Source organism: Pinus tabuliformis, chromosome 2_2, assembly GCF_031772625.1.
Source record: "Pinus tabuliformis cultivar Carrire ecotype Pingquan chromosome 2_2, CPIR1, whole genome shotgun sequence".
NCBI classification, from domain to species: domain Eukaryota; kingdom Viridiplantae; phylum Streptophyta; class Pinopsida; order Pinales; family Pinaceae; genus Pinus; species Pinus tabuliformis.
The window spans coordinates 26937273-26953989 of record NC_142300.1 but is presented as its reverse complement, the minus strand read 5'-3'; the positions used below and the strand labels follow the sequence as shown (position 1 = coordinate 26953989).

The 16717-nt window shown below is 38.4% G+C and overlaps 1 protein-coding gene across 2 annotated transcripts in view; it reads left to right on the top strand.

Moving 5' to 3' along the window:
- Window positions 1–784: 784 nt before the first annotated feature.
- The window catches only part of RBCX1 (Chaperonin-like RbcX protein), a 467203-nt gene continuing 451270 nt past the window's right edge, over window positions 785–16717 (top strand). The window contains exons 1-3 of one of the 2 annotated variants that reach the window (XM_089404192.1): window positions 785–896; window positions 1196–1312; window positions 1458–1552. In XM_089404192.1, the coding sequence (XP_089260318.1) occupies window positions 842–896; window positions 1196–1312; window positions 1458–1552 (267 nt within the window). In that variant the 5' untranslated portion in view covers window positions 785–841. Of the gene's footprint in view, window positions 897–1031; window positions 1313–1457; window positions 1553–16717 lie in introns of those variants that run through there. The other variant, XM_089404193.1, reaches the window with a different exon arrangement.

Below are 16717 nucleotides of genomic sequence, written 5' to 3'. Positions count from 1 at the left end.
ACCGTTTATTATACACATCATGGGATTCATATATAGTATTAATTATAATTATTATTATTATTTTTTATTTTATTATTATTATTATTTATTTATTTTTTTAATTTTTTTTTGTAATTTCATAGCCAAAATGTTTACATGACATGACATTACAGCACTCTTCCATTCTGAGTTAGAGAACACCATGACATGACGTACTATTTTATATTTTCCTCAATATAACAACAAATTCAATATATTTCTAAAATCCCTTTTTCTCATTCACAAAATAATAATATACAATCACTTTAATTATCTTATTTTATAGTTAAAAAAATAATATAAAGATAATATAATTATAAATAATCAATTTAATCATTTAAAAATAATAGTATTAAAAATAATCAATTTAAACATTTATAAATAATATTATTAAAAATAATCAATTTAAACATTTAAATAATAAAAATAAAGTTGACTTTTTATTAGATTATCTTTAAAAAAAAAATACAACACTTATTTTATAACACTTATTTTATATCATGAATGTTGTCAATTTCTCTTATATGAATTTAATTTACTAAAGATTCCCTAAACAACCCCATTTCACTGTATAATAAACTTTTGTATTATACAAACTTTAAATTTAAACCCGACTTATAAACTGCCATTAAAATTTCTATTATCTAATTCTTACATGATTAAAGTCATTGAAAGGAGAGATTAATACCGATTGCCACTATCTATTTGTTATATCCTATCTCGATATCTATCTGCTCTCTACCGATAGGAAGGCGAAAGATCCTTGAGATGAATTGGTTAAGTGCAGTGTAATTATTTCATTATCTATAGCGTCTTATCAACCATGGAACTAAAGAATTTGCCCATTTTAAATACGATGGGCCAGACACAATTTTCTCGTCTCCTCCCTCCCCAATTTGATTTTTCCTGATTATTAATTACTTCATTACCTGTGTGCTTTTCTATTCTTAATTTTTTAACTGCTGATATTTCAGCACTATATGTACTTGTGGACGTTTTTGTTTGAAGTACTAAATATCCTTTTGCTATATTTTCGAAACCAGAAAACTAGATTATCTGACTATTGTATCTACACCACTATTTCTTTTCTTAACAAATTCAAAATCTAGCTCTAACCACAAGCAAATATCTTAAGTAATGGCGATTCTGAAGCTTCTTTTGTGTCCAATTTCACCAGGTTTCATTAGCTGCCCATTTTACTCCTCATGTAGGAGGTTCAGTTCTAATAGATTCCCAGGCTACAGAGTATGTACGAGATCAACTCCTATTCGCTGCCAAAAGATGTTCGTTCCTGGTAGTGTGATAACCTCCAGTTAGTTTACTAGTGATGCATTTGTTTGGTTTAGTTTATTTCAAATTGTATTTTCATAACAATTATAATTTCTTTTTATTTCGATAAGAGTTTTGATTCCTTTATCATTTTAATTTGCAATTTGCAGGTTTTCCAGATATGTCGCCAGAGGCCAAAGCAGCAGGCCAGCTTCATAATTTCTTCACATACTTGGCTGTTAAAATAGTTCTTGCCCAGTTGGAGGTTTCTATTTCTGACTCTCACACAGTTGATGACAGTTGTGGGCTATGTTTGTGTTTGCTAATCTGTCATACTCCTGAATTGCTTGTGATGATTTTTTCCTGGAACGTCCTTTTAACTACGCTATCAAATTTTATGTAGTAATAAACAAAATCGCACTTTTATGTAAGTTTATTTGTGCGGAAAGAACAACAAAATTACAATACTCTGTTATAGAAGCATATAAGCAAACGAATAATTCATTTTAAGTTTAGATAAGAGTACTGCAAAAATCCCCAAACAGGTTGGATCTAATTGTAGAAAGTGAGTAGGTTTTCACCATTAGGTAAGGTTTAATTTCCATGAGATTTCTTTGGAGCAATGGGGGCACTTTGAGGTAGTGGTCGAATGTGTGGTTGCAACCAGACCATATTAAATGGTTTTGTGACTGTGCATACATAAGTGGATCAAAGCCCACCCCTGTGTACTCCTTTAAAAAATCTTAGCTTGAGTGATTTGGTGAATAATTTGTTTCCTTAACTATGTGGGTTCAAGTCTTTGGAGACATGTTGCAACTAGTCTGTTTGTGGCATTTATGAAATAGTTGTATCTGGTGTAATAGTAGCAGCCGATCTTTCAAAATTACTAATTCTCTTGAAATTCTCATTCTAATTAAAAGAAAAGGTACTGCAAAACTTCTACACTATAAAGCAGACCTTTAAAAACTGTAAACTTTTAGGCATAGGATTTAAACACAAACCCTTTTTTATTAGAAACTCATGTTTGCACCATTGGTTGAGAGGTCTACATAATTGTTATAAGGACTTTGTATACATTCATCTCTCAGTAGTGGGTGGATGGTAAAAGTCCATTAGCTCACCTCTACATCCTTTGAGTAGTGGTACATCCTATCCATATGGGCATTATAAGATTTACTAACAAACCAGCTTGGTATATAACTTACAAGTAGTCAATTGGGTTTAGCTTGGGTGGTTAAGAGTTAAGTGACAAGATGTGCCAAACTTGAACCTTAAGGTTCAAAGTTCATTGAACTTCAAAACAAATTTTAATTTCAACTCAGGTTTGTTCTATTTGGTTCAGCTTATTACATGTGCCCTCAGACATCTCTACCTCCATACATCCATTAAGTGTGTGGTCAAATGAAATGTTAGGAGGTGTGTTGTCAATGTTGAATACCACTGTAAATGTGCACCTAAACTTAATACAAATTACCATGAGTTCAAAAACCCAAAGGTAGTGTATTGACTTGGTAGTATTTTGGCCTTTACATCAAGAAGAACAAGTGAAAATGCTAACAGTTATAGGTCACTCTGGCTCGACATGAATTACACAAAGAAGAGTGTTGGGTTATGTTAATTGGCAACTTGATTTTGAGAATAAGGGTGGCTTTACGTATGTTTTACTTAGGTAGGAGTTGTTGAATTTTGTAACTATGGTCAGTCTTCATAATTATTTTTTCCCTTGTTAATTTTGTAGCATTAGACAGGTGTTCTAGTGTCAACTTTTTTCAGAGAGGCTTAGAAATACAACAACTTCAGACCTAGAGATGGCTCAATTAAGTTAATTATTCAATTAAATTTTTCCTAAGTCTAACTTAGAAAAAATGATTAATTAATGGGAATTAATTGAGAAATGTGAGATTTCTCTAGAAACTCACATGGATCAATCCAGAGACAATATTAGCTATTGATGAGGATTTAATCATGGTTGTTGGTGAGCCAACGAGAGATTATAAGAGGAGGTCGATGGGGTTGGAGCTAGACACAGAGAAGAGTGAGTTTCCTTGGCAGATCGATTTTCTAGAGAGCAACATTCAACCAGAAGAATTTGAGCTAGAAGGAAACAGGAGCAAGAGAGAGATCAATAGTAGATTTCTGGAGAAGGATTCTAGATCTAGAAGAGTTAGGAGAGGAGGCCAAATTATTTTCCTAGGAGGCTGCGCAGGAGCCTCAAAGAGGTAATTTGATTCAGCTGGGAAGGAGATTGTTTAAGGTTCCGGAGGCTGGGAATATTTTCTAAAGGGCAGGGTAAACACTTCCAGAGGCATCAATAGGCTAGATGACCAATTCAGGAGCAGATCCGGGCAGTGCATAGAAATCACTGCACAAGGGTTTTTTGGGGCCAGGTCTAGCAAATAGATTGTTACCGGATTGCTTGTGGAGGGGTAAATTTCCCTCAATTATTTTGCCAGTATTTCTGTCAGGAGAGAATTGCCAATTTGACATCCAATTTGTACTCAAAATTTTTGCTACTGAAGAATAATAATAAAACCCTCATCTGCTGCATTGGTTTTCTTGCATTGGGTTTTTTCTGGGGACATTTGTCCAAAAATAACTGTGTCAAATTTGATTGTGTGTGTGCTAGTATTTTCTAAGTTTCCAGATTATTTCTGCAATGTTTTTATTTGTGGAGAATTGCAGTGATTAATTCGTTATTTTGCTGTAACAAAATAAACTGCATAATTTATCCGTTAGAAGAATTAATTCCAGTTGCTGCAATTTAAAGAAAATTTCACATGGTATTATAGAAAGTTTGACAAATCAGTGGATCAAAGACAAAGAGGGAGAAATTCACAGTTCAGAGGGAGCAACAACATAATTTCTCCAGATTTGCTCAGATCTAGCCAGGTAGTTCGAGTTGCTAGGTAGAGGGTTCAATTTTCCAATGGCAGTTTGCAGGAAAAATTCGAATTGCCCAAGAATAGTTCCAGCCAATGTTTTAAAACTTCGACTCCAACATCGACTCGGCTAAGGGTTGACTCCAACTCCGACTCTGACTTGGTATTGACTCGGCCAGCTCGATTTCAATGACTCGGTCGTTGTAAAAAATACATTAATTTTTTTATATAAAAAACATAATTTTAAAGATTTTCATTCATGTTTCCAAACACACAGCATTAGAATATAGATAGAAGACAACATATGTTCAAAGAAGGCTCATGTATATATCCATTATATCAGAATGGCACCGAGTGCACTGTCCAATACATACATGATGATGATATAGAGATCAAAACAAAAACACATAACCAAGGAGGCTAGAAATGGTCTCTACAACAAAAGTAAACTGTGACCAGTACTATTGGCTAGTGGCGTCACTGGCTACTGCTAGAGGAGCGAAGATCATCTGGATCAACCTCTGGATCAGAGTCAGACAGGGGCCCCATGGCTCCTCCTCATCATCTTCTCCAACTGCAACTCTAGAAGTGGTAGCACTAGCAGTGTGTGCCAGTGTTGTTAAAAGCGCGATTAAATCACGCTTTTTTCAAAAAATCGCACTTTTTTCCCTGAGGCGATTTAATCATGCGTTTTATGGGAAAAAAGCGTGCTTTTTTCGAAAAAATCGCGCTTTTTTCGGAAAAACGTGCAGGGTGTCGAGGCAGCGGGTTTTATAATCCGATTTTTGATTTTTTTTGTTCATTTGGACTGTGGGTGCGCGTAGGAGGAGGAGAACGTCTTGGAGAGAGTAGCTGGAGGGTTTGTGAGCAAATCTAAGTGCTTGTAGGACAAATTCAAGAGGAGACCACCAATTTCTCCATAAAAACGGTATGTGGATTAATTTTTTTTTGTTTTCCTTATTTAAAAACATTGTTTTCATTGTTTTTGGTTGGGAAACTTCATATGGGCACCATTTTCCTTTTGTTTTCATTGTTTTTAAAGAATTTTTTGTATTTTTTCATTGATTTGGGATGGGTAAATTGGTATGACTATGGGAACCAATTTTTTTATTTTTATTTTTCATTTTTTTTAAACATTGTTTATGTTTTTTCATTGTTTTTGGCATTTGCCATTTGGTTGGGTAACTTGGGTTTGGAACTTTGGATTCTGGAAATTTGTAACTTGTAATTTTGTAAATGCTAAATTGTAATCCTAAATTCCTATTTCCTAATCCTTATTTTCCCATAGGTTTGCAAATTCAAAATTCAAAAACAAACATGCCAAGGAAATTGGATCCTTTCTGGGAATATGGTGAACCTAAAGCTCCAAATGATAGACAAAACTTGAATTGCAAGTTGTGTGGAAAGGAGATACGCGGGGGGGGGGTGTACAGGTTGAAGTTTCACCTTGCACAAATCCTTGGACATGATGTGGGGCCCTGTATAAATACAAATCCTGAACTTATCCAAAGAGCCATGAGAACATTGGGAGAATTAGAGCACACTAGAGAGGCCAAAGAAGAACTCAAAAGGCAACTAAAAAGGTCAGCTGAAGGAAGTGGGCCAAGTGGCACTAGTTCTACTGCAGCGTCAGTCAATCCGGTAGCTGCATCATCATTTTTTGTTCCTCGAACCACACCTGGTTCACAACCATCTATCGGTTCAATGCTAAAAAGAACTGAAAAAGAACAAGCTGACAGGTTGATGGCAAAATTTCTCCTCTGGAGTGATATTCCTTTCAGCATTGTAAGGAATAATCCATTTTTCCAACCTATTGTTGATGCTATTGCCAGTGTTGGCCCGGGGTACAAAATCCCTTCTTATCATGATTTCAGAGGCCAGATTCTTCAAGATGAAAAGCGTGCCTGCACCCAAAGATTGGAGGATTTTAGGGCATCATGGGCACAAACAGGATGCACTGTTATGTCAGATGGTTGGACTGACCAAAAGGGGAGAACCCTTATAAACTTCTTGGTTAGTTGTCCCAAGGGGACTATGTTTATCAAATCTATTGATGCATCTCATCAAATCAAAGATGCAAGAACTTTATGTGATTTGCTGGATGTGTTTATTTTGGAGGTGGGTGAACAACATGTTGTCCAAGTCATAACGGACAATGCTGCAAATTATGTTGCTACTGGTAGAATGCTTATGGACAGGCATCCTACTTTATTTTGGACACCTTGTGCTGCCCATTGTATTGATTTGATGTTAGAGGACATAGGGAAAATTCCCTTTGTCAAAGATATTGTTGACTCATCAAAAAGCATCACAAAATTTATATATAATCATACATCTGTGCTTAGCTTGATGAGAAGATTCACCAACAAGGTGCACCCTGCCATTACACGGTTTGCCACGAGTTTCATATCTCTTCAATCCCTCGTGAATTCTATGTGGGATGTGAAGAGAGTGTTTCTTTCAAAGGAGTGGTGTGCTATGTCAATGAGCCGCAAACCAGAAGGAGACGTCGTATGCAGACTAGTTTCATACCAGGAAGACTTCTGGGCGGGAGTGCAGGAGGTGTGCGCCGTTACTGAACCTTTGGTAAAGGTTCTTCGGTTGGTTGATGGTGACAAGCCCGCAATGGGCTATTTGTATGAAGCCATGGACAGGGCCAAAGAAGCCATTCGGGCCTACTATGATGATAAGGGAGATGATGGGTTTCAGAAACAACTCCTTCTATGGGGAGTGATTGATGAGCGATGGAACAACACACTCCCTCGTCCCATTCATGCTGCTGGGCTTTTCCTGAACCCTGCATTTTCTTATGCATGTGGGTTTGATTTTGATGCTGAGATCATGGATGGATTCTTATCCTGTGTCCAGAAGATGGTGCGATCTCCAAAACAACGTATAGAGATCTCTAAACAAATTGAGACATATAAGATGGCAGGTGGCACATTTGGCTTTGAGATGGCTGTCACTGATAGGACGATTAAAATGCCAGGTATTTTTTAGTTTGTAACTTTGTTTCAAATTTCATTGTCTCTTCAAATTCCATTTTTTTCTTATGTTTATTTAAAATTTTATTTGTAATTTTGTTGTAGATGCATGGTGGAAGATGTATGGTGGCAGAGTACCCCTTTTGCAAAAGCTTGCCGTACGCATCCTCAGCCAAACATGCAGCTCCTCAGGATTTGAGCGCAACTGGAGTGTATTTGAAAAAATACACAACAAGAAGCGCAACAGGTTAACACTTAAACATTTAAAATATTGCAAATTTCCAAATAAATTTTTGAATTCATTAAACAATATTTTTTTTATAATATTAATTATTAATTATTATTTCATGATCTTTGTACAGGTTGGAGTCCCAACGACTTAATGACATGGTCTACGTCTACTACAATCTTCGATTGTGGGTGAGGCAACTCGAGAGGACACCTGATGTGGATGCCATCTCATTGGATGGGATTGACACCACTGCTGCATGGAGGGTTGAGGCCGAGAGGCCTCTCATGGATTCTGCTGATGATTGGTTAGTGCAGGATGTAGTGGAGGGAGGAGGAGCAGGAGGAGGAGGTGACACCGCCTACCCGGGCTACCACTGCCACCAGTAGAGGACGTGGTCTACCTCCTGTAGCTCATACTTCTAGTTCTTCAGCTTTTAGAGCACATCAGACTCCACTGCCATTTCCACCAGCACAGGCACCAGCATCTACATCTAGAGGGAAAGGGAAAGCTGTGACATTTTCTCGCAAGAGGGGCAGAGGAAATCAATAGGATTAGACTTTCATTTTATTGTATATGAGTCTATGACATTATGACATGATGAGATACATTATCATATTTTTTGTTGATATTTTGAGGCTGAGCTGGGACTCAGGAGTCAGGACTTACTATTCAGGACATGATTCAATGTTATGTGTGATTTTAGTGCTAGAAATGATATTAAACATCTTATATATTAGTTTTTTTTATCATATTTATGTGTCAATGTATTTATTTTATGTTGTAGATGGTTTAGATATTAAAAAAATTGAAAAAAAATGAATATTTTTGTACCAAACGCTTTTTTCCTGATTTTTCCGATTTTTTCCACTTCATTCCCGGCGCCGATTTAATCCCGCTCGCATTTTTCACAACATTGGTGTGTGCAGCAGCTGCAAGCTGTGATAGACGAGATATGCACTTCTGTTGTGGCTCCATAGAAGAAGCACCTACAACTGGAGGACTTGGGGCTGGCCCTGAGGCTAGTACAAGTGGATCAGGATCTGCATTCAACTGAATATTATGTTCGAGTGTTGCCTCCACCTATAAATCCAAATCAAGGTCCTCATCAGAATCAAACTCTGCTGACTGACTCTCCACTACCCAATCTAATGTTGGATCAATGTCTTCCAACACAATGGGATCTGAATCAGGTCTTTTGTTCAGCATTTGGTTGCGTCTGAGCTGGAGGTTGTATTGGACATAGACTAGATCATTTAACCGTTTTTGATCCAAACGGTTTCTCTTCTTTGTGTGAATCCTCTCAAAGACAGACCAATTGCGCTCACACCCAGTAGCATTGCAAGTTTGACTCAAAATATGAATTGCAAACCTCTGCAATTCAGGACAATGGCTACCAAGAGCCTCCCACCATTGTGCTGCAAAAAACATAGCACTGTAATGAGTTAGCTCAACAAAATTACAAATTATATCCAACTTTCAAATTATAAACAATTTAACGAAATAAGTATTAAGAATTTGAAAATTGAAATCTTTGTTTACCTGGCTCATCTACATCCCTTGCAATCTTTGCTAGGTTCTTCCCAAAGGTACCTGAGGCACTGCCAAAGGTTGTGGCCTGTCGGTGTATCTCTAGCTGATCACACTCCAATGGGATCATGCGATCAATGCAGTCAATCAATCCATCTCTAATCTCCCCCTTCAAAGCTCCTGTCGCCTTAGTTTTATAATGATACTGTGGGTTCAAAAATACCCAGCTGCATGTATAGGGTGATGGAGTTGATTGTTCCATCTTTCATCAATGATTGCCTAAATGGGCCCATATTTAGCCACTTTATCCTTGTATGCCCTCTTTATTTGCTCCTTTGATTGATCCATAGCCTCATAAATGAAGCCCATAACCAATCTTTCCCCATCCACCAACCGCAACACCTTAACCAGTGGCTCAGCAAGCTTCACAATCTCTGCTGCCTTTCTCCAGAATATTTCTTCATTAACTTTCTTTTCTATTCTTTTCCTTCCAGTTTGTGAGGCCACTGGATTTGATTCCATTCTTCATTGGAAAAAATCTTTTGCAAGTTTCTATGTTGTGAAAGCATAGATTGAAATGTCAAAAAATGAGTAGCAAATCTAGTGATGGCAGACCTAATAATATCCTTGCCTCCTGTGTGTTTCCTCATCAAGCTCAAAATCCATGAATGGTTGTAGATAAATTTTGTTATGCTTTTGGCATGATCTACAGTGTTTTTGACCCGATCTAATTTGCCAATATCCTCAAGCATGAGGTCTATGCAATGTGCAGCACATGGGGTCCAAAAGATGGTTCTGTGCTTTTCCTCTAACAATTTACCAGCAAGAACATAGTTAGAGGCATTATTTGTGTTGAGTTGAACAACATTAGCCACCCCCACCTCCAACAACCTCATCCAATAGCGAAAACAACAATTGTCCATCTTTTACCTTATCAGATGCATAAACTGATTTTAGAAACATGGTTCCCTGTGGGCAGAAGATAAGAAAGTTTATGATGGTATGGTTTCTTTGATCAGTCCCTCCATCTGACATGATGGTACATCTTGTTCTTGCCCATGAGTCCTTGAAATCTTTCAAATACTCATTAATGGAGGCAGTTTCTTTCTGCAAACGATACCCCCTTAGCTCATGCATAGTAGCGCCTTTGAAGCCTTTTGCAGCAGCATGTATGGCATCAAACATAGGCTCATAATATGGTGAACGAGAAGCATTGAAGGAGGTATTAGCATCATACCACCATCTAGCTATGTAGTCACAAGCAGTCTCCCTCAATTCTTTCTTCCAATGGTCATCTAAAGTGGGCTGCAAATGACTTCTACTAGGTTGAGGACCATGTGCATTTGATGGAGAGGAGGGAGTGAAATAACTTTTGATATTCATATCACCCTTTTTCATTTGACCCTTAACCTTTTCTTGAATAGACTCAAAAGAGGGAGGAACATATCGGAAGGGGTTGGATCCATCAGTACAAGGGATAGAGGAAGAACCCTCAAAATCGAAATGGGGGTTGGTAGCTAGCATTTTTTGTATATTCCTCTTCCTCCCAATTTCAGCCTCTAACTCTTTTTGCCTAGCCTTATCTTCTTTAAACTTCTCAAAGTTGGCTAACAAATCCTTCCTAATCTTCCCAATTTTTGGTGAGGCACATGGAGTAATTTGGCCTCTAATCCCCGCCAAGTGTTGTTTTAGCCTATTAATGCCCTCAGGATTTTCCTTAATTTTCCTATGGCAAAATTTGCAATGCGTTTGACTATCAACCATTTCAACATATGCCCAAGCAACATCTTTCACTCTAGGTGCCATTTTTTGACTTGGAAATGAAAGCAAACAACTTGAAAATGAAAACAAAACAAAAAAACATTGATTCAATGTTCATTTCTTTCACAAAAAACACTCTTTAGGATTTTTAGATTTGCACATAAAATTTAATAAGCAAAAACAGATTTTTATAAGTGAAAAAAAATACCTCTAGGCACAAACTGCTTCCTCAAGCTTGCTCCAAGAAACCAACTCCTCAATGCTGCTCCAAATGGCTGCCCAAGAAGCTCCTCACTCCAGCTACAATGCTTGCCCAAGACTCCTCACTGCTGCTCCAAAAACAAACTCAACAACTCCTCACAAACTCTCACTGAAATTCTCACTCAAATGCATGAGATGGCTGTGAGAGAATGAGAGGGGTTGAGTGGGTTAAATAAGGTTTAGGAGAGGGGAATGGACCCCAAAGACCAAATAGGCAAACTATAAACTGGTTAGGAGTCCCCCAAAAAACTTCAAAAAAAAAATCGCAGTTTTCGGGTTTGTGTGGGCCACTATCTCTAACTCGGCCGAGTTATTGCGGGCTCGGTCGAGCCGGATAGGTTAATATTGGGCTGGCCGAACCGAATCCAAGGCCGGGTCATAGTTTTAAGGCCTTGCTCGGACCAACTCGGCCGAGTCGGTTCCGAGCCAACCGATTTTTAAAACAGAGGTTCCAACAGGTAGTGGTGACGCTGGAAAGCAATTCTGGTGAAGCAGATCGGTAAATTTGCAAGGCAGATCTGGGCGCAGTTGTTTTTGCAACAATTTTGCAGTAGTAGAAGCAACATCGGGTAGAAGAGAGATTGCACACAATGAGGGATTTTTTCTTGGAGCGTTTCCAATTTCAATCTTGAAAGAAATTCGAAATTTCCAATAGTAGAGGGAAACAACAGAGTAAAAGTGTGCATTTCCAGAAGGGAGTGCGTATAATAGAGCAAACACTCTAGCAAGGAGAGGAGGAGATTCCTGTTTATTTCCCAGCTGTGAGTTTTGTAGAAAATGGCTTCAACAGGGCTTAGATACCAGCATAGGTTAGATGGGACATCCAACTATTGTATATGGAAAGCCATAATGACTTTCCTACTAGACTTGCATGGTCTGAAGGTGTACATAGAAAGGGTTGTAGTTGTACCTACAATTGTTGATCAACTAGAAAATTACAATAAGGGGATGGCCAAGGCGAAGAGGTTGATTCTCGACGGAGTTTGAGATCATGTTGTCTCACATATAGCGGCCAAGAATTTGACCAAAGAAATGTGGGATACTCTCACATCGCTCTACTAGAATCCTTTTGGAGAATCGTAAGATGTTCTTGAAGGAGAAGTTGAGGACCACCAGGATGCATAAGGGTGAAGGGGTTACTCCTTACCTCACCAGGATTCAAGATGTCCGGAATGAGCTTGCCGCAGTTGGAGAGACACCTCCAGACAGTGAGTTGGTGCGTATAGCCATCAACGGTTTCATCGAAGAATGGGGTACCTTCATTCAAGGTATATCACTGGACGAGATTAGTTACCAGGTTGGGATCGATTATGGGAAGATTTTACATAGGGGGAGATGAGACTAGCTCTAGTCAGGAGTAATCTCGGTTGTAGTAGTAGCAAAGGATCGAAAAGCGTGAAGGAAGAGGAGAATGTAGCCCTTGCATCAAAGGGAAAGGCAAAGAAAGGTCCCAGTCAGGGACAAGGCTCACAAGGAGGAGATAAGAAAAAAAAGGACCTGTCGAAGATCAAATGCTTTAGGTGTGGTGAGTTTGGTCACTATAACATTTAGCATCCTCAGAGGAAGAAGTAGAAGCAGGAGCAGGCAACAACTTTGACGGAGATAAACAATATGTCTTCCAGGTTGGAGGATGAATTCACATTATAAGTAGCTATACCTCCAAGAGAGAAGTGAGTTGACATTGAAATTTAGTCACCAGAGTTGCGAGATTTGGGTAGGGTCCATAGAGGTGAGCATCGGACAAGTTTTTCCTCATGGATCATTACCTTTGCTACATGGGCCCACAGTATTTAGTAGTAGGCTGGATCGTATGATCTATTTAGTTCTTGGAGGACGATTGCAGTACTAGTTGCAATCAGATGCTAAGAAGCACAGTGTAGTTGCAGCGCAGATAGACTTAGTGGGTAGCGTAGAGGCTAGTAACAGTCAGAGACTCAGAGACAGTTGCATCATGGGGACACAATTGATTCATTGTTTAGTATTTTGGATTTCAGTGGTTACAACAGCATGCGATTAGTTGTAGTACAGTGGTAGAGTTGGCAGTGTTGAGAAATCAGTGGTAGCTAAATTAGGGTGATTTCTCTATACTTGATAACTGCTTGTGATGTTCTTTTACTTAAACTTGATGTACTTGTATTTAGCTTCTTCTTGTATTGATTATTATAATGTTCTTATCATCAAACAACTACCAAACTATGAAGATCAATAGAACAAGAGGACACAAGATATAGGCTGCTAGCCAGGGCCAAAACCTCTCCTATAGAGGAAAACCCACAATAATTCTTCTCTTCTTATAGAATCTTCAAATGACAAATTCCAAGACCTAAGACCCAAGACAAAGACTCCTCCAAGACCAAGTCAACCTTCTCTTGATGAACTTTCTTTTCACAAAGTCAACCCAAGTCAAATTGTTTCAACACTTCTGATTTCGGCCTCACTTCAAAATTTTGGCTATTGCTTCAGGTTTGCACTTTTTCGGTCATCCTCCAATAGTTGTAATTTCCCACGTGCGGGTGATAGAGGCTGAATTTGACCTTCTCTCTCTTCGCTTAGAGTGGTTATTTTTCCTTGGTAACTCGACTTCTAAATTGATCCTTTTTTAACCCAAATTTCGACCCTTTGTGATGATTCCAATTTTAGTCTTTGCTGCAACAAAATGATGCTCTAATTCCTTTGCACGTGTGAGGGAATGTTTACCCAAAAAATCAGATTTTGGCTTCTCTTATTGTCTCTTTGTTTCTCCTTCTTCGCTCCCTTTTCTTGTTTTCCTTCTTTTGATTGAACTTAGATTCTCCAAATGAGGTCGAATGCCATGTATATATAGGCTTCTAGGGAGCCCTAATGAGGCCGACTTCATCACTCTAGGCCAACTTGTCTTCTTGCGGGCCGACTTGGTCTTGGAGGAGGACTATGCCATTTTTGACTCTAAATAAATTCTTTTAAAATGATACAAGATGCCTAGTAAGGTCTATTACATATTACAATGACTCTTTGACTTCTTGACTATATGAAAAAAGCCTAGAAGCACACAATGGGTGCTTTGACCTAAAACAAATTGATCTTAAGCATGAAACCCATGCTATAAAACAATAATGATAATTTATCTTTTATCTTTTACATCAAATACATTAAATCAAGATTACATAAGACATTATGAAGACCGAACGTAGTTACATATTTCAACACTTCATTTTAACTAAGGAGGTATTCATAATACATAGATGGTACATGGACATTCTCATATTGAAGAATTCTCATGAGAAAAGTCGGATTGGTAAGCCATCTCATAAGCTATCTTTTCTACTTATATCAGTGCATCTCATCATATTAACCAACATTGTCATATAGCAAGGCCTTGTCTAACAACTCTATCTCTCCGCTAGATTAGAGCACAATGCTGGGGAGACAAATGATTTATAGACACCTTCATCATTGTCTCTCAAGGCACATACCTCATCTGGATGTTCACCAGGTATGTCCTTTTAGGACCATTTTTGTCTTCGATTTCCACATCCTCAAGGAATTTCCTCCTCGACTACTCTTACCTATTGGATGCCTTACCTCATTCTCAAAGAGTATCGATATTGATCTCAAATGCTTACCCAATCCTCCATTCGTTCTTCATCATGTGAAGACAAGAATGATGTATATCTCCATTTCTCTCAACTAGGGAGGATTTACTCATTCCTATAAAAGGAATGTTAGTTTCTGTAGCATCGGAGGTGTTCTAGTCTTGAAACTTTGTGGAGAGGCTAAAACATAGGAGTTCTCCATCACCTAGAAATTGTTTTTGGAAATTTCACCTAGAAGTGTCTCGATTAGATTATTAGCCTATTTTTTAATATTTCCTAAGTCTAAACTTAGGAAATCTAGTTAATTCATCAATATTAATTGAGATAACGTGTGAATCATCTAGGAAGTCACACAGATCGACTCCAATATGATCTGGGTCATTGGAATTCCCACAGAGGATTATAAGAAGTCGCTGAATAGATGGAGAATACACTTGAGGAGTTCGATTTCCTTGGCAATTTGATTTCCATAGAGTAGCAACAGTTGCTAGAAAGCAAGAGAAGGAAGCAGAGTGCCATAGACAAAGAGGGGCAAGGAAAATGATCTGGAGGAAGTTTTCCAGATCTGGAGAGGCATTAGCAAGAGGTCGAGTTATTCCCAATGAGGCAACGTAGAGGACCGCACAATCAACTTTAGAGGGCAATTCGATTTGGTTGTGGGAAAATTGATTCAGCTTCCAGAGGCCTGGAAAGTCTTTCAGAAGGCCGGAGAATCATTTTCCTCAGCAAAGATAGGCATAATGACTTAATCAAAGGTAGTTCTGGGCTATACGTCAAAGGGTCTGCACAAAAGCCTGTGCAGAGGGTCCAGGAGGACGAGTTTTCCGAGGCAGAGTTGCGTTGAGGTTGCTTGTGGAGGAAGATAAATTCCCTTAGATAATTTTGGCCAAATTTTCTTGCTGTTTGGATTGCCAGTTGGGCATCCATAGATTGTACTCAGAATTCACTACTGCATAATAATAAAACCCTTAGCTGTTGCACCGGTTTTCCCATGTTGGGTTTTTTTGGGGACTTTTGTCCAAAATTAATTGTATTAATTTTTTATGTGTGTGTGCTAGAATTTTCTCAGTTTCCAACGCTATTTTCTTCCGCAGTTTAATTTGTGAAGGTTGTGGTGTGATTTATTCAGTATTTGTCGTAGAAAATAAATTGTTAAATTAATTAACAATTAGAAGAATAATTTCTAGTTGCTTCAATCAGATTTAAGTGGTGAATTTTTCACATCGTATCAGAGTGTGAGTGATCAGCCGGGGAGCTCAGAAGCGGAGAAGGGAATTTTGCTGTTCAGAGGGAGCAACAGGCTGAAATTCTCGGGGGTTGCACAGTACCTAGATAGGTAGATAAAATTGCTGCGTAAGGGTTTGATTTTCAGTTGTAGGTTGGTAGAAAAAGCAATCTATCCAGAATAGTGATTCCAACAGTTAGAGGGAGTAGCAACAACTCAGATTTCGCTGAGCAGATACCTTGGTTGGATGCAGAGTGTTTTGCAACAGCTTGCGGTAGTAGAACTAGCGTTGGGTGGAAGAGAAAAGCACACACAACAGAGGGAAAATTTCTCTCAGGGGACTTCAAGTTTTAGAAGTTCGATTTTTCCAAGTAGATTGGTAGTAGTTGTGAGCGGATCTTCTCACTCCAGAAGGGAGTGGGAATAGCAGAGAAGCAACCAAGCAGAGGGAAAGAGGGAGTTTTCGACAGTTTCAGAGATGGCCACAACTAGGCTTAGAGATCATGTTAGGTTGGAGGGAGCCTCCAACTATGTCATATGGAAGGGTAGGATGTCCTTCCTTCTAGATGAACATGGCCTGAAAGCCTATATAGATAATGTGAATGTAGTACCCCAGGATCCTAATCAACTGAAGGAGTACAAAAGAGAAATGGTGTAGGCAAAGTGGATAATCTTGGATGGAATCCGAGATCATATAGTCTCACATATATCTGGCCAGAACACAGCCAAAGAGATGTGGGATAGTCTTTCCACGCTATATCAAAGTTCTTCCTGTTGATTTGGGGTAGCATTGGATGTGCTCTAGGCCTCAAATTTTGCAGGGAGGCTTGGGCACATGTATTCCAAAGAACCCATAAAGCGTTTTGGGAAATTCCACCCAGAGACAATTTTATTAAAATAATTAATATTTTTTTAATGGGACCCTAAGCCTAAACTTAGGAAATTAAAAATATTAATGGGTATTAATCTAATTGTGGGTGTAACTTCTA